The 19,264-nt window shown below is 41.5% G+C and overlaps 1 protein-coding gene across 4 annotated transcripts in view; it reads right to left on the bottom strand.

Annotated features, from left to right (window-relative positions):
• The window catches only part of zbtb40 (zinc finger and BTB domain containing 40), a 111,707-nt gene that overhangs the window by 44,003 nt on the left and 48,440 nt on the right, over positions 1-19,264 (bottom strand). For all 4 annotated transcript variants that reach the window (XM_072586823.1, XM_072586822.1, XM_072586825.1 and 1 more), the window contains exons 11-14: positions 12,352-12,774; positions 9,732-9,938; positions 6,825-6,989; positions 1,637-1,851 (exon numbers count right to left, since the gene is read on the bottom strand). In XM_072586823.1, coding sequence (XP_072442924.1) covers positions 1,637-1,851; positions 6,825-6,989; positions 9,732-9,938; positions 12,352-12,774 — 1,010 coding nt within the window. The remainder of the gene's footprint in view (positions 1-1,636; positions 1,852-6,824; positions 6,990-9,731; positions 9,939-12,351; positions 12,775-19,264) is intronic.

The raw sequence follows: 19,264 nt of genomic DNA on the forward strand, positions 1-19,264 counted from the left end.
CAGGTTTAATAGATTGATACCTGGAATGAGCAGGTTGTCTTTTGAGGCAAGGATATACAGACTGTACTTGCTTCACTGGAGTTTAAAAGGAGAAGGGGCAACTGGATTGAAGTTAAGACCGGCTTAACAAGATGTTTGTGGAAAAGATGTTTTGTTTCGTGAATGACTCAGAACTGGGGTCACTGTTTAAACATGAGAGGTCACTATTTTAAGATAGAGATGAAGAGGAATCTCTTTTTCAACTCTCAGGGGGTTGTCTTTGTGACTTTGAAACATTCTGCTTCACAAGGTAGCAATGGCATTAGATTAGGTTCCCTACAGTGTGGAAACAGGCCCTGCGACCCAACCAGTCCACACCGACCCTCCGAAGAGTAACCCACCCAGTCCCATTTCCCTCTGACTAATGCACCTAACACTATGGACAATTTAGCATGGCCAATTCACCTGACGGGCTCATCTTTGAACCTTGAGAGGAAACCGGAGTACCCGGAGGAAACCCACGGGGACAATGTGCAAACTCCACAGTCAGCCGAGGCTGGAATCGAACCTGGGATCCTGGTGCTGTGAGGCTGCAGTGCTAACCACTGAGCCACTGTGCTGCCCCAAAGTGTCATTGCATAATTTTTAAAGGAGAGGTATATGGATTTTTGCTAGGAAACAGAATCAATAATTATTGGGGGTAGATGGTAATATGGAATTTAAAACATAAATAGATCAGCTATGATTTTACTGAAGGTGAAACAGATTTGAGGGGTTGAAGGATTACCTCTATTGCTCGGTCATATGCTTAAACAAACACACACAAGCAAATAGACAAGCCACCTGGCTAAGATAGCATAGGGCTCCTGCTCATTATGAAGTTGTACTTTAGAGTGAATTACTGACCTGAAAAATCGGGACAAAATTATAAAACACAAGTCTTTCGATTGTCTTAACAATCCTACAAAACTGAAATGTAATAGTTGTATTGACTATATATAACTTATAACTGGTCAATACTTACCTTCCCTAGCTCAAGGACTCGAACTTCAACCATGTCTAAAAGCCACCATAACACAGTTGAGGAATCACACCTGACACTGCTGTGGCTTACGGAGCCTCAATACTACACTGTTGGGTAAATACATTATCCACAAAAACATCAAAAGTCTTTTTATACAGTGTACTTCTTTGAAACACCACTTTTATGGGATTGACAGGTCAGTTCAGTTCTCCCATTTTGGATCTATGCATAAGCAACAATTTTACTGCGAAAACTAAAAGTCGAAAGATGTGCAGGTCAGGTGAATTGGCCACATGCTAAACTGCCCATAGTGTTAGGTGTGTTCGTCAGAGGGAAATGGGTCTGGGTGGGTTACTCTGCGGAGGGTCGGTGCGGACTTGTTGGGCTGAAGGGCCTGTTTCACACTGTAAGCCATCTGAACTGAAAGATAGTTAAATTAATGTAATTTTTCCAGGAGGGTTTCTAAGGACAAGGACACTTTATTGGTCAACATAATGTGATATTGATATATCTGAGGTATTACAGTGCGTTTCCAAATACTGTTGCTGTCAAATGATCAAAACACACACAATCTCAAAATGTTACAGCATAGTCTAATACTTGATTTTCAGAATCTGTGTCCAAACTGCTCACCTGATAGGCCTTGTCACAAATGTCACAGTTATATGGCTTTCCACCAATATGTGTGACCATATGCCTTTCAAGAAGTGATGGAGCACTGAAATTCTTGCCACAAACGTCACAGGGATTGTACTCAGGTGGATGCACGTCCTGGATATGCTTCTTATGCTCCTCTAGGGTTGGAAAACTCATCCGGCATTTCTGACAATCATATGGGTCTTCAACATCTGCACAGATTAGAAGGGTCACTGGACTCAAAATATTAACTCTGCATTCTCTCTACAGATACTGCCAGACCTGAATTTGTCCCCATTTTGCTTGGTTTAGAAAACATCTCATTTATATTAACTATTTCTGCCATCACTATTAATCTGGAACCAAAATAGATGGTCCCAATTTAGGAAAGTTTGCTCAACTTGCAAGAGGTCCTGTTGAACAATTGATCAGTTTTGGAATGATCAAGGGGCTCCAAAATGATTACCCCATCCACCTTAAGTGATGAAGTATTTATTATGAATCACATTAAAATATTGTTACTTTATACAGCACACTCATTTTTGCTAATAAATAATGGGCCTTCATTTGCATAACTGGTTTCATGAAGATCAAAAACCTCTTAATCTTAAATAGTTAATTTCTAACTCTAAAATACATCTGCATCAACAATAGCAGCACATTAGGACAACAAGCCAGTTGCTCAGGTGACCATCACAATTTATATCTGTGAAGGCTAAGTGAAGAAGCTTTTAGTTGGAATCTCAAGAATCTGATGAAAGTGAGAAAATATGTTTTGATGCATACTGAGCTAACCATAGAGCCAAAGCTTTTAATTTTGAAGTCTTGGACGCTCCCTTTGAAGGCGGGAGGCGGAGGGAAAGGCTGTATAGGACCAGGTTAAGGATATTGGAGTCTCCCCTTTTCTCTGCCTGGAAGTCAGTCAGACTGTTAGGCATGCATTTCAGTCAGGCAGGTAGATCGCTGCCACACCCCAGATAGGCAGGCAACAACTGCAAGTGCAGTGAGGTGAGGACAGATCTGCCATAGAGTTAGGTTGCTTTTCCCTTCACTCTACCCTAAGTGCACGTTGAAGCCTCACTTGACACGCAAACAGGGCTGGAAACATTCACTGTGCCTTCCTGAGCTACCAGGTTTTTCAGTCTCACTGATGTTTTTAAATTGTTAACAGAACTCAGTCTGCCTCTGTTAAACCCAGAGGTGGCTACATTAGAATAGGATTGGAGACTCCTGTTTCATAATTTTAATATTCCATTCAAGCTCAATCCATATCATGTTGGGGGAGTCAAACTTTATCAGTTATTAAATAAACACAATAAAATAGTCTTCCTGTTTTCTTATAGCTTGAAGGCCTCTACGCCACTGCTGTTAACTAAGGAAAAGAAATTTAAATAGTTGGTAAAAGCTTTTTAGTTTAGAAAAAAAAAACAACAACTGGAACAAGAATTTTTGCATTTGTGACAGGATGTTCATTGTCAACTTTGACACTCCCTTTGGGTCAACACTGTTGGAGCGCACTTGAAACAAAAACAAGACTGGATGGTCTGATATGGTCAGGAATTTACATGAGACTTCTCAGATTAAACAGTTGTGGAGCATCAACATTCATATTTCAAGTAGGAGTTCTCAGGTTTTATGTTTCTGAAGCCTCCTCCCCCAGGTTATGTAAAAAAACTGGACCTTCTAAAATCTAAAAGAATTCTCTGCATAAAAGTAATTATAAAATATTTCTTATTTTTGGCTTCATTGTTAAATGTGTGGTCAAAATACTTTAAATAGCTTCACTTTCAGAATATAATTACAATACTTAGATGGGTAAACTACTCAGACAAACGCAAGTTTTTCTTCTGAGTATGAAGAGTTCACTTTCGATAATGAATTTCTTTTCTGGTTAATTTTAGCAGATTTACTGAAGCCTCATCACAGATCTCCTGTTGAAGCAATGCTCTAAACCTTTTAAAACTTTTTAGACCTTGCTGCAGCTGTCTCAGATATCCGTGACTGTTCCTAAACCATCTTTAGCATCCTTAATGAGTACAGAATTTGAAACCAGAAAACATCTGACCAAATTGTACATCTTTAAAATGGGTATACTCTGCTCAGTGCTTAAAAATGTGTTGCTGGAAAAGCGCAGCAGGTCAGGTAGCATCAAAGGAACAGGAGAATCGACGTTTCGGGCGTAATTCTTCAGAATTCCTGAAGAAGGGCTTATGCCCGAAACGTTGATTCTGCTGTTCCTTTGATGCTGCCTGACCTGCTGCGCTTTTCCAGCAACACATTTTTAAGCTCTGGTCTCCAGCATCTGCAGTCCTCGCTTTCTCCATACTCTGCTCAGTGACAATCCAGGGACAAGGCCAGATTCCACATGTATGCTGACATCTCATTCTCTTCAATTCATCCCTCTTGATCTCCACTTACTCAGATTCATCATGCTGTCTGTTCAATGTTCAGTATTGAATGAACAGATTTCCTCTAATAAGATGCAAGGAAGGCTGAACCAGACTCTCCCCAACTTTTTGACATGAACTGAGCTTTCAATCTCATATCCTTCCCATCACAATTGCCTACTTATAACTCCAAATCATTACCAATCACCACTCCCGCTTCAGCCCATCTGTTCCAATGCTCTCCAGCCCATTCAGTGGGATCCTGCTCGTTTCAACAGGATTCTTGCTACCCTAGCTTTCCATTTTGAGAACTAAATCAGCATCCCAACTCACAGCGCAGGAGTTCACCTAGTGTCCATATGGTCACTGACTTAGCAACTTCGATCGAGCAACAGCACAAGTTTAAAATCATTTTTGTTTTCAGGTCTTTCAATGGCCTCGCTCCTCCCATCTCCCGAATTCTCATCTAGCCCTGCTACTCTTGAGGTTTCAATAATCTTCAAATTCCAGTTTCTTGCGCACACCCAATTTTTACCACTCCACTATAGGGGGTCACACCTTCAGGTGCTGAGGTCCTAAGTCCTGGTACTTGCTCTCAATCTCTTCACCTCTCGGCCCTTTATAGATGCTCCTTCAAACAGAGTTTTACAGAGTTTTATGGTGGGGTGTCAAATTTAATACCCCTGGAAATCCCCTTGAGAGACAGTTTGTGGGATTTCCTTTATTTTAGTTATTTTGGCAAGACCAGCATTTATTACCAGTCCCAAAATTACCCTTGAACCGAGTTCCTTGTTGGGCCATTTCAGAGGGTAGTTAAGAGTGAACCACAGTGCTGTGGATTTGGAAATGAGCAAGAACATCAGAAACCCTTAAGGACTATTGATAATGTCATGATCACTTTTAGAGAGACAAACTTTACATTCCAAATACACAAATCATTTAAATTTAAATTCACAAGCTGTGGTGGTGAGATTGGAAGCTATATCCGCAGATTATTAGCCTAGGCCATTAGAATACTAGCCCAGTGGTGTTACCATTGCACTACAATCTCCCTCTCAAGGTGCTACATAAATGCAAGGTATTATCCTATCCATAACATGGTAAGATACAGGAGCAGAATTAGGCCATTTGGCACATGGAATGGCACAGCAGACTCAATCATGGCTAATATATTTCTCAACCCCATTATCCTTTCTTCCTGTAACCTTTGATTCCCTTACCAATCTAGAAACCTGCTACCTCTGTCTTAAGTACACTCAATGACTTCCACAGATTCACTACCTTCTGGGTGAAAAAAATCCCACCTCATCTCAGCTCTAAAACGTTGCCCCTTCACTGTGCAGCTGTGATCTCAGGGTCTCATATCTCCTACAAATGGAAACATCTTTTCCATGGCCACTCTATCCAGGCCTCTCAGTATTCTGTAAACTTCAATCAGATTCCCCACCTCATTCTTCTAAACGACCCAGAGCCCTCAAACACTCATGTGGTAAGTCCTTCATTCTCGGGATCATTTTTCTAACATTCCTCTGGACCTCGTCCAACTCCAGCACATCCTTCCTTCGATGAGAGGTCCAAAACTGTTCACAATATTCCAAATTTATTCTGACCAAAGCATTTAACAACCTTAGCAGTACATCTCTGCTCTTGTATTCTAACCTTCTTGAAATGAATGCATTGCATTTGCCTTCCTAACTGTCAAATGAACTGATGTTAACTTTAAGAGAATGCTGAAGTAGAACTCCCAAGTCCCTTCTGCGCTTCAGATTTTCAAAACCTTTCCACATTTAGAAAATAGTTTATGCCTCTATTCTTCCTATCATAGTGCATAGCCACAAATTTTTCCAAATTGTATTCCAACTGCTGCTTATTTGCTAACTCCCTTAGCCTGTCCAAGTCTTCTGCAGCCTCCCCACTTCAACATGACCTGCCCTCCACCTACCTTTGTGTCATCTGCAAATTCAGCAATGTTTCCTTCGTCCAGATTATTAAAGTGAATAGTTGTGGTCCCAACACAGACCTGTGCAGTGCTTCTTAGTCACCAGCTACCATCCTGAAAATGACTCCTTTATTCCCACCTTCTGCCTTCTGCCAGTCTTCTATTCATGCCTTTATTTAGCAGCATCCTGAATGGCACCTTGTCAAAGGCATTCCAGAGATCCAAATAGATCACATCCACTTGCTCACCTTTGTCTAACTTGCGCATTGCCTCCTCAAAGAACTCTAATAGATTTATCAGATATTATCTCCCTTGACAAAGCTGTGCTGATTCAACCCTACTTTACCATGCCTGTCAGCAAAACATTTACTTAACCAAACGCTCACACAGCAGTGGAACAGACATTATCTCTCAGGGGACAAGAATGTTGTCAATAACCTGGCTGAGTCCACTGAGGCGACTGTAGCAAGAAAGAGTTTGGAAAAGTGATACCAGCAGAAATCACCAAACAAATGACAGCTACAAATGAGCAAAAAGTGACAATGGCCATGAATTTTATGAAAGCAGTGAAGGTCAGAATAAACAGAGCGCCCTGAATTTATCTGTGGACAAAGTTCAACATCACAAGCTTTACACCATTGCATTTGTATCTTTATAAGTTATCAATTTGATTACATATCTTCAAATTGAGAGTATCAATCAATTTTGCTACCTTGACTGATTCCACATGTGAAAGGCACACAGGGTCCTCTAGTTTATTATGTCATTCCTTAACGTATTTTATGAAAAGCACAGCAGTGAGGCAAGGATAGCAACTTTCAAACATAATGCTAATGCAGAGTACCTCATTGATACTCACTGTGAAAAGATCGGAGATGCATGGAGAGGCCATTAGCCTGGCTGAATCCTTTGCCACACTCTCGGCAGACATACGGCTTGTCCCCAGTATGAGTACGCACATGGCGCGTTAACTCGATCGACTGGGCAAACACTGCATCACAGTACTGACATCCGTACATTTTCCCTACAGAATGGTAAAAGGTTCAGAGATTAAAAGGGCCATGACAGACTCCAGAACACTATTCCTAGCAGATTGCAAAACTGTCCTAAAAACAAAGAAAAACACATCAGAACCAAGATTATTATATTTTTTGAATTTTTAAAAACATTTTTAATTAACCTGTTCAGATAGGTAATGAATACTGTTGAAGCAGATGGGACTTGAACCCAGGCCTTCTGGGTCAGAGGTAAGGACACTACCATTACACCACAACAGCCCTTATACTGAGGTCGGAGAAAAGATACTGAATATAAGAGGTCAGAATCATTTATGGAAATTCAGCTTAAACGTAAAAAATTGCAGCATCAACCAAAATTGTGTCACATAGAAACAAGGATGTTATATTTCTTAGAATTTTTAAAAAATAGATACTTTTAAACCAACTTGTTCAGACATGTTATAACACATCTCAGATGAGGGAGATGAGGTGCTTTTCTGCAAAACTTCCACTTGCAATGTCCTACAAAAGAGTGACAAAACCCATCCCTGTCAGCCCAGGATAGAAAATCTGAAGGGATGAACGGTTGCTTATTTTCTGAAGATTCACATAGCAGATGGGTCTTGAATCCTGGCTTAAGTCCCTTCACAAAGATTTTAAATGCGTGTGCGTCTGTGTGTATCTTTATAAAGGTTCTATATCTAATCTGATCAATGCTGGCGTCAGAAAAGGTGTAAGCCATTCAGTCCTTCATCCTCATTCTGCCACTTCATTAGATCATGGCTCTTCTGAATCTTAACTCCATTGACCGATCTTTGTACTAATATCTATATTTTCAGGATCTTAAATGGAAGTCAAGATAGATATACAATTACAGTTCAGGCTGAAGATTGTACAAATACCTCTTTTACACTGATGTGCTGGTTTCCCCATCATTAAGAATGAGGATACTTGTGGAGCCCCTCCTCCTTCAATTAGCTGTTAACGTTCCCTCCCCTTTACAGCACAGTACGGAAGAACTGACGAGCTTTGATTTGATCCATTGATTCTAGGATTGATAAACTCCATCGATGACATGGTACATTTGCAGTTTGACATGCAAAGAGTTCTGTTTTGTAAATTCACCAGGGTGACACCTCATTTCTACCGATGTCTGGTACAACACACCCTCTTTTTTTTGCAAGGTCTGTGCACTGCATTGACTTCCAAAACTAGAAGTTAAACGCCTTCCATCAGTGCCTTAACAAGGCCAATTAACAAGCAAATCCCAGGAATCAGTCTGGTAAACCTTTGCTGGACTCTCTCAACAGCAAGGACGTCCTTCCACAACGAGGAGACCAAAACTACACATAACATTCAAGGTGTGGCCTCACCAAGCCCTGTTTAACTGCAGCAAGACACCTTTAATTTAATACTCAAATTCTTTTGCTATGAAGGATAGTATGCTGTTAGCTTTCCTCACCTGCATGCGATCCTTCAGCGACTGTTCCACCACAACTCCAAGGTTTTCTTGTACCTCACCTTTTCCTGAACTGCCACCATTCAGATAATAAGCTTGCCTTCCTGTTTTTGTGTCCAAACTGGATAATCTTGCATTTATCTACATTATATTGCATTTGCCAAGTATTTGCCCACTCAGCCAGTCTGTTCAAGTCACCTTGCAGCCTCTTAGCAGCCTCCACACAGCACACACTACCACTCAGCTCAGTGTCCTGTGCAAATTTGGAGATATTGCATTCAAATCCTTTGTCCAAATTGTTAACGTATATTGTGAACAGCTGAGGTCCCAGCACTGAACCTTACAGTACCCTACTCATCACTGCCTGCCATTCTGGGAAGGACTTGTTCATTCCAACTCTTTGCTTCCTGCCAACCAGTTCTCTATCCATGTCAATACACTATCTCCGATACCGTACCTTTGATTTTCTTCACTAATCTCTTGTGGAACCTTGTCAAAAACTTGCTAAAAGTCCAGATACACAACATCTACTGATTCACCATTGTCTTCTCTAATGGTCATATCCTCAAAACATTTCCAGAAGTTTTGTCAAGTATGATTTCCCTTTAGTAAATCCATGCCGACTAGGACTGATTCTGTCACTGCTTTCCAAATGCTCAGTTATCACATCCTTCATGATTGACTCCAGCATTTTCTCCACCACCAATGTCAGGCTAACAAGCTTATAATTCCACATTTTCTCTCTTTCCTCCTTTACGACAAAGTGGTGCTACGTTAGCTACCCTCCAGTTCATTGGAACTCTTCCAGAGACTACAAAATGCTGGAAAATGATCACCAATGCCTCCACTATTTCTACAGCCACTTCCTCAAGTACTCTGGGATGCAAAGCATCAGGCCCTGGGGACTTAGTGGGTTTTAATCCCAATTTCCCCAATACCATTTCCTGACTAATAAAGATTCCCTTCAGTTCCTCCTTCATGCTTGACCCTCTGTTCCCAAGCATTTCCTGAAGATTATTCATCTTCTCCTTAGTGACAGATTCAAGGTATTTGCTCAGCTGGTCTGCCATCTTTGTTGCCCATTATAAATCCACCTGATTTTAACTGCAAGGGAGCGACATTTGTCTTCACCAGTATTTTTTCTTCACATATCTATAGAAACTTTTGCAGTCAGTTTTTATGTTAATACAATTGATTCCAAATGAGAAAACACAGACAGAACTATCAAATGCACTTTGACACCATTAAAATTCAGCAAATAAATATCAAGGAAAAAAAAACTTTAGTGAAGTAATACCACAATTCAGACCTTCAGAGTGCTTTTTCTTCATGTGATAGGCCAATGCAGCAGCCTGCATAAAAGTCATATCACATTGTTTGCAGAAGAATGGCTTCTCTCCAGTGTGCAGCCTCATGTGATTCTTTAGAGTAGAATTTGCTGCGAACTTTGCTCCACACTCACTACAAGAGAAAGGCTTCTCATCGAAGTGATCAGAACGTTTATGATACTGCATTCCTGCAGAGAGATATTGGAAGAAATATAACAGAACAGAACTCTTAGCTGCCAGTTTTTCAAAGGGTATGATGGCTTATGCTACAATCATGCTACAATCATTCAAGAGATCATGAGTTAAAACTCTACCATAGCAAACTTTGAAATTGAATTTTCAAAACAGGGCAATTTATGGGCTGACACCAATGAAGGCTTTTGCCCGAAACGTCAATTTTGAAGATACTTGGATGCTGCCTGAACTGCTGTGCTCTTCCAGCACCACTAATCCAGAATCTGGTTTCCAGCATCTGCAGTCATTGTTTTTACCAATGAACAGCTGTGGAAGTTGGTGATCATTCATTGGCACCTGCTAACTGATCAGCCTGTGGCCCTCCTGGTCTGACTGGTCTGCAACTCCAGTTTTACTATGTGATTGTTTTTTAATATTCTTTGGGCACAAAGGGACAGGCAATAAGTAGGATCTGCTGGTGTTACCTGAATCTCAAGGTGTGGTTTGGAGGGGAGAGTCATGGAACGTAAGCGAAGAAGGATGAGGGACAGCAACGGGGTAATGTATAGGATGGGAACACGTGCAAAGTATAGTATGGAAGGACCGATGTGGGATGTAAGTGAATAATAATTCATGGTCTGAACTGCCCAGGAGTAGATTGATTATAAAATTATAATGATGAAGCAGGTTTCAAAGTCTCCCGCCCTTCTTCGAATTGCATCACAGACATGCTTACCAATACTGGACAGGGTTTTGGAGTTTACTTAGCCATTGGAAGTCTTGGTCGTGCACCAGGGTTAAACATATCACTTTCTTGAAGGCTACTTTGAGGTTTTCAGGGACTCCTTTCAATCTCACCAAAGGATTTCATTAATTGACAGAGTAATTTAGCAACAATAATTTCAGCATTGTGCTGATCTCTGGAGATTTTGATTCACACTGAAGCAGAATAATTCAGCAGAATCCCCAATAATAATCTTTGCTCCTTTCAACTTAACACGACAACTCACAAGGAAAGCATTAATTTCCTAGACACCACAGTTTTGAAACTGGTGCAAGATAAAAGGCATAAGTTAGCAGAAGTGCTTCAACACACAACTGACACACTTCCAGATACAAGATGGCATCATTGTAAAAACACATTTCATGGACTGGTGGGGTCATGGTGAAACCATTGCATATTGGTCTTCAAAGTAGCCACTGCATCTCAAGTAGCTCATAATATGTAAACACTTAAGATGTGATAACACAAAAATACAAATCTTTCTAAACTAGAACTGTTCAATATTATGTCATCAAGGTGTTTATTTCAATCCCATTCACAACAGTTCTCTTTCCCCACCCGGCCACGTGCAATACGTAGGTCCTGAACTGTTGCAGGTTTAACCTAAAAAACTCCAGGTGAAGTTGCAAGGAATTCATTAACTCAGTTTTCCAATTCCCAGTTAGGTGAATATTCCTTTGTTGAAAAGTCTAAAACTAGTTTCTACTCTTTGTAGCAACCCTCATTTGCTCTTTACAACTTCACCTCCCTTCACTCCTGCAGATTATTTCTCTCAACCTTGCAGCCTCACTTCCCTCTCAGCCAGCAACCTTCCTCCCAGGTTTCCTTCCCTGACCTTGCTCAAGAGGTTGCTGCCCTGCCCAGTTCTCATTTCTAGCCCTTTCCTCTTCAGTGAATTATCCAGGATTTGGGGATTATAGGGGCTCCTTTACCCTCTACCCCCATGCATTTTGAGCCCAGTTGTGCACAAGCTGTTGAACTTTGAGATATTAGGTTTGCGGTTGACAGGTCAGTTTTACAACATCATAGAACATAGAACATAGAACATAGAACAATACAGCGCAGTACAGGCCCTTCGGCCCTCGATGTTGCGCCGATCAAAGCCCACCTAACCTACACTAACCCACTATCCTCCATATACCTATCCAATGCCCGCTTAAATACCCATAAAGAGGGAGAGTCCACTACTGCTACTGGCAGGGCATTCCATGATCTTACGACTCGCTGAGTGAAGAACCTACCCCTAACATCAGTCCTATATCTACCCCCCCTTAATTTAAAGCTATGCCCCCTTGGTACATTTTCTTAGCTCTGCATAATCTCTGCAACTGTCAGAAAGGTTCCTACAAGATAACAGCTAGTCCTTCGCATACTCCACCCCCAAGTCTCTGTGTCCAGCCTGGGACATAAACTAATTCCCTTATTCCCTGCTTTCACACAGACCATTAAGCCCTCTCAAAATTTAATAGATATTAACTATTAGGATCCTCAACAGTTAATATGTCTGGAAAATATGCATTCAATATTTTGGTTGATTTTTCTTCTATTACACTATTAAACTTTTATTTTAGGAGTTGGAGCATTTTCTCCAACTGGCTTGTAACTACTGACTCAAACAAATACACAAAATAACTCTTTCTAACCTGATTGGTGAGCAAAGGATTTCCCACAGATGTCACAAGTCACAGGAAATCGCCTCTTCTTTCCCTTTGGTGCACTGCTCATTTCGACTCTGTTCTTTTCTAGATCCTTCTGGGCAATCTGGGTCTTGTTACCTTCCTCACAGTTAGTGCCTTTAAGGTGACTGATACTGCGACAGCGGGTGAGATGCAACTCAAGGCGACATTTAAATGTAAAAGACTTGCCACATGCACTGCAGGTAAAGATTTGCTTAGTTCCTGATTTGGGTTTCACTTTCTTCTGATCTGAAAGCAGTTCGCTGCCACTATCTCTGTCATGGCCAAGAACCTCTAGGTGCTCTGCATCATCTTCATGTGTCTCTTCCTCATTTTGCAGGTGTTCCTTTTGATCCTCATCCACGTCACTCCCTGTTTCTATCATTAGTCCTGGAAATTTTGAAAATTGCATTTATCGGCTCCAGAGGTTATATTTGTAATAAAAATCCAATAAATTGTTAAACATGAGCATTGAAAAGATTAATAAAATATATTTTCACAATTCGAGAAAACCGTTACATTAGATTACTGCTTGTAATTCTATAAAGGCAATAGCTAAGCATTAGTGATTACTAGATTACTTCCATGTACAGAGTCATAGAGCAGGGAAACAGGCCCTTATGTCCAACCAATCCATGTTGACCATAATCCGAAATAAACTAGTTCCACCTGTCTGCACTTGCACCATATCCCTCCAAGCATTTCTTACTAAAATGTCTTTTAAACATTGTAACGGTACCCACATCCATCACTTCCTCTGGAAGTTCATTCCACACACAAACCATATCGTGTTTTTAAAAAAATACCCTCATGTCTTTTTTTAAATCTTTCTGCTCTCACCTTAAAAATATGCCCCTTAGCCTTGAAATCACCTACCCTAGGAAAAAGACACCTGCCATTCACCTTATCTATATCCTTCATTATTTTATAAACCTCTTTTAGGTCACCTCTCAATCTCCTACCCTCCAGTGAAAAAAGTCCCAGCCCATGTCGTCTACCCTTATAACTCCAACCTCCCATTCCTGGCAAGATCCTGGTAAATCTCTTCTGAACCCTCTTCAGCTTAATAATATTCCTTCAATACCAGGGACACCAGAACTAGATGCAGAACTCCAGAGGAAGCCTCACTAGCATCTTGTACAACCTCAATATAATGTCCAAACTTTTATACTCAAATATACTCTGAGCAATGAAGGCAAACATGCTAAACACCTTCTTAACCACCCTGTCTATATGTAATGCAGACTTCAAATAATTATGTACCTGAATTCCTAAATTTCTCTGCTCTACAACATTGCCCAAGTCGTTAATTGTACAAGTCTTGCCTTTGTTTGTTTTACCAACATGCAATACTTTGCATTTATCTAAATTAACTCCATCTGCTCCCTTCAGCCAACTGATCAAGATCAAGTTTGAGAGACATGATTGCCCTCGCACAAAACCATGCTATCTCTGATCATTCCTTGCCTCTCCAAATGCATATAAGTCCTTTGTTTCAGAAACACATCGAATAACTTACCCACTGAAGTCAGACTCACAGGCCTATCCTTCCCAGGCTTCTCCTTACATGCTTTCTTAAACCAAAGGCACAACATTAGCCACTCTCCAGTCATTCGGCATTTATACATGACTCAAAGGGGCCCCACAATTTCCTTCCTAACTTCCCAAAGTCCTGGGATACACTGAATCAGATCTCAGAGATGTATTCATCTTTATATTTTCTAAGACCTCCAAACACTTTCTCTTTTGTCAAGTGAACTGTTTTCAAAGCATCAATTTTTATTTCCGAGTTCTCTAGCCTCTATGTCTTTCTCCACAGTTAAAGCTGATGTAAAATATTCATTTAGTATCTCTCCCATTTCCTGACGTTCAACACAAAGATGACGTCCCTAATCTTTAAGGGGCCTTACTCTCTCTCCAGCTGCTCTCTGGCTCTTAATGTACTTGTAGAATCTTTTTGGATTATCCTTAATCATATTTGCCAAGACACACTCATATCCTTCCTCTTGCCTTCCACATTTCCCTCTTACACTTTAAACTGTTCAAAAGATTCATTTGAACTCAGTTGTTTATATCTAATACGTGATTCATTTTTTATTCTTGACTCGAACCTCAATAACTTTATTCATCAATTGTTCTCTAATCCTATCAACCTTACCTTATACTCGTTCATGGGATAAGAGTGTTGCTTGCTCGGCTACCATTTATTGCCCATCCCAGAAGGTGGTTAAGAGTTAACCACATTGCTGTGGGTCTGGAGTCACATTTAGTCCATATCAGGATGGCAGGTTCCTTCTCTAAAGGACTTAGTGAACCAGATGGGTTTTTTTTGATAATCGACACTGGATTCATAGTCATCATTGGACTCTTATTTTCAGATATTTTTTATTGAATTCAAATTCCTCCATCTGCCTTGACGGCATTTGAATCAGAGTCCCTGAGACCTTTCACTCGAACAGGAACACAATGACCCCGAAGTCTCATTATCACACTTTGGAAAGCCTCACGCTTATTAGATTTATTACAGCTTTGTTAAATGTTTAGTTTCAGTAAAAGAATGTAGCAAGTTAAGGGACTAGAAATCAGAGTTTAACAGATCAAAGTCTTTTCACTTCTGGGATTATGCTTGAGCCAATTTAATGAAATGAAAAGCTTCAATACAAAAGAACAATATTTCAGATACTGGAAATGTGGAACCAAACCAAAAAATTGGAGAAATATTCAGGTCTGCAAGCATCTCTCTCCAAAAAATGCTGCCAGATCTGAATATCTCCAACACACTTTTTGTGACAAATGAAAAGCTTTTCCTTTCTTCAACTTGAGATCATGACCTTTTTTAGATGCTGATCAGGCGCTACCCCATTTGTCACTTCATTTGCCATTACACTCATTGCTCCAGTCCAAATCTGATTCACCCAGCACCTCACTTAATGCCCTGTTACCCAAGCATAGGGTCAGCGCAGCAGCAGTGGGACTGTAAAGGGGGCAGCAAGTAAAGTGGTGAGGGTAGTGAACACCAAGCAACACGGGCACACGACAATACCACCGATATCCTGTTCCAGTGTGGTGCATGTGCACTCAATGACATCAGTTTCATCAACATCCTGTTCCAATGCAGTTAGAGGTGGTGTCTGTTTGGAATTGCAGAGGGTTTTAGGAACAGTAAGGAAGCAGTCCAACTCTTTCATCAAGAAGCACTCAAATAGAACATGGAATCAAAGAACAGAATCCCTACAGTGCAGAGGGGGGACAATTGGGCCATCATGTCGACACTGACCCTCCTAAGCATCCCATCCTATCTCTGTAACCCCACATTTACCAAAGTTGCACCTAGCCTGTATATCCCTGAATAATATAGGGCAATTTAGCATGGCCAAGGCTGCTAACCTACATATCTTTCGGTTGTGGGCAGAAACTGGAGCACTCAGAGGAAACCCATGCAGACATGGGGAAAACTTACAAACTCCACATAGACTCCACATAGCTCAAGGCTTGAACCGAACCTGAGTCCCTGGCAATGATGTGCTCACCATTGTGTAACCAAACCACATAACACAGAAAATCTGGGCAGCTCCCTGAAAATCATCTTGAACTTTGAAAAGGGCCAACTAACTGCCACAAATAGTGGGGATCACCTAAAACTGTCTTGTGTCAGAATTAACACAAAACTTAAATTCTTTCATATGACTCTACGGGTTCATAGATATTTGTATCATCGATAGTCACAGGTGAGGTGCCAGAAGACTGGAGGTCGGCAAACGTGGTGCCACTGTTTAAGAAGGGCGGTAAAGACAAGCCAGGGAGCTATAGACCGGTGAGCCTGACCTCGGTAGTGGGCAAGTTGTTAGAGGGAATCCTGAGGGACAGGATGTACACGTATTTGGAAAGGCAAGGACTGATTCGGGATAGTCAACATGGCTTTGTGTGTGGGAAATCATGTCTCACAAACTTGATTGAGTTTTTTGAAGAAGTAAAAAAGATGATTGATGAGGGCAGAGCAGTAGATGTGATCTATATGGACTTCAGTAAGGCGTTCGACAAGGTTCCCCATGGGAGACTGATTAGCAAGGTTAGATCTCATGGAATGCAGGGAGAACTAGTCATTTGGATACAGAACTGGCTCAAAGGTAGAAGACAGGGAGTGGTGGTGGAGGGTTGTTTTTCAGGCGGGAGGGCTGTGACCAGTGGAGTGCCACAAGGATCGGTGCTGGGCCTTCTACTTTTTGTCATTTACATAAATGATTTGAGCATAAGAGGCATAGTTACTAAGTTTGCAGGTGACAGCAAAATTGGAGGTGTAGTGGACAGCGAAGAGGGTTGCCTCAGATTACAACAGGATCTGGACCAGATGGGCCAATGGGCTGAGAAGTGGCAGATGGAGTTTAATTCAGATAAATGCGAGGTGCTGCGTTTTGGGAAAGCAAATCCTAGCAGGACTTATACACTTAATGGTAAGGTCCTAGGGAGTGTTGCTGAACAAAGAGACCTTGGAGTGTAGATTCATAGCTCCTTGAAAGTGGAGTTGAAGGGAGATAGGATAGTGAAGGCGGTGTTTGGTATGCTTTCCTTTATTGGTCAGAGTATTGAGTACAGGAGTTGGGAGGTCATGTTGCGGCTGTATAGAACATTGGTTAGGCCACTGTTGGAATATTGCGTGCAATTCTGGTCTCCTCCCTATCGGAAAGATGTTGTGAAACTTGAAAGGGTTCAGAAAAGATTTACAAGGATGTTGCCAGGGTTGGAAGATCTGAGCTACATGGAGAGGCTGAACAGGCTGGGGCTGTTTTCCCTGGAGCATCGGAGGCTGAGGGGTGACCTTATGAAGGTTTACAAAATTATGAGGGGCATGGATAGGATAAATAGACAAAGTCTTTTCCCTGGGGTCGGGGAGTCCAGAACTAGAGGGTGAGAGGGGATTTAGGGTGAGAGGGGAAAGATATAAAAGAGACCTAAGGGGCAACTTTTTCACACAGAAGATGGTACGTGTATGGAATAAGCTGCCAGAGGATGTGGAGGAGGCTGGTACAATTGCAACATTTAAAAGACATCCGGATGGGTATATGAATAGGAAAGGTTTGGAGGGATATAGCCGGGTGCTGACAAGTGGGACTAGATTAGGTTGAGATATTTGGATGGCATGGACAAGTTGGACCGAAGGGTCTGTTTCTGTGCTGTACACCTCTATGGCTATATGTTAGTATAAAGCAAATCGACAGACTTTCAAAAAAACTAAACATTAGCACATTCGGAGTGCCAATAAAAGCAGCAGCAGGAGCAGAGCAAAGCCAACCTGGGGGTAAGGAGCTGTGGGAACTTCGAAATAAAACCTTAGGCAGCAAGATTGGACTGAGCAAACTGAGAGTGGCAGCAGCAGGAGCACAGTAAAAGGAACCTGTGGGTTCAATGTGGGCAGGAGTACACAGTATGTTACAGTTCAGAAAGTGACATGGGGTCAAGGGGATCAGCTGATTGGCGATTAGGTGCTGGTGGGTTTTATTTGTTTTTTTTAAAAGCCTTTTAAATGATTTGAATTTTCAATGGTTAATCAATATAAGCTTGCTCCTCTTATTCCATGTAGAAGGCTGGGCACATTTCCAACACCCAGTGCAGCATGTGTGTACATGAAGCGTGCTTAGCCATAGCTACGGAAGCTTGGGTTTCAGATCTGTAACAGCAGACTGAGGCCACTGTGTAGCATGAGAGTCTGACAGCATGGTGGGATAGCACATAGAGAGGTGCTCATACCGCAGATTAACAGACCTGAAGAAATAGGAGACTAACGCAGATAAATGCATAACTGAACAGTTGGTGCATGAGGAAGGATCTTACATTCTTGGATCATTGGGACCATTTCAGTACAAGCAGGATAGTCCACATCTGAATCAGGATAGGACTAACATTTTTGTGAGACAGCTTGCTAGTGCTGTTGAAAGAAGTTTAAACTAATTTGGCAATGGGAGGGGACATAGACTGTCAGCAGAATAAGGGCATGGTAGAACAATCAAGGTAGGAGTACTGCAGCTTTATTATTTTTCTAGGGATAAGGCAAAGCTGGATAGTCTTTCATGCCAGAATCATCACAGGCAGATTGAATGAGTTTAAGGGCAATGACTGACCTGTGGAAGGGTGATATAGTAGCCACCAGAGAGACATAGTTGAGGGAGGAGCAGGATTGGCAACACAACATTCAGGGATTTAGAATTTGTCGGCAAGACAGAGGTGGGAGTAAAAGAGGAGGCTGCAATGCAATATTAGTCAAGGGGTCAGTTACTGCACTAAGGAGAGATGATACCTTGGAAAGGGCATTGAATCAAGCTTTGTAGGTAGAGCTTAGGAATAAAAATGGGGCAGCCACATTTCTTGGTGTATATTATAGAACCGAAGAGAGTTGGCAGGAAATTGAAAAACGTGTGCATAATTTGCAGAGATATGTAAAAATAACAACAAAAGGGTCATTATAGTAGGTGATTTCAACTTTCCCAACATTAACGGTGGCACAGTGGCTCAGTGGTTAGCACCGCAGCCTCACAGCACCAGGGACCCAGGTTCGATTCCAACCTTGCACATTCTCCCCGTATCTGCACGGGTTTCCTCCCACAATCTGAAGATATGCAGGTCAGGTGAATTGGCTATGCTAAATTGCCCACAGTGTTAGGTGCACTAATAAGAATGAAATGGGTCTGGGGGGTGGTTTACTTTTTGGAGGGTCAGTATGCAGTTGTTGAGTCAAATGGCCTGTTTCCACACTGTAGGGAATCTAATCTAAACTGGGATAGAAGTAGTGCATATGGAGTGAATTTCTTGAAGCCAGTACAGGAGAATCTTTTGGGCTAATATGTAGAGGGTCCAACAAGGGTCAGAGCTGTTCGAGACCTAATTC

This window comes from Chiloscyllium punctatum, chromosome 16 (assembly GCF_047496795.1).
Source record: "Chiloscyllium punctatum isolate Juve2018m chromosome 16, sChiPun1.3, whole genome shotgun sequence".
Taxonomy (NCBI): Eukaryota; Metazoa; Chordata; class Chondrichthyes; order Orectolobiformes; family Hemiscylliidae; genus Chiloscyllium; species Chiloscyllium punctatum.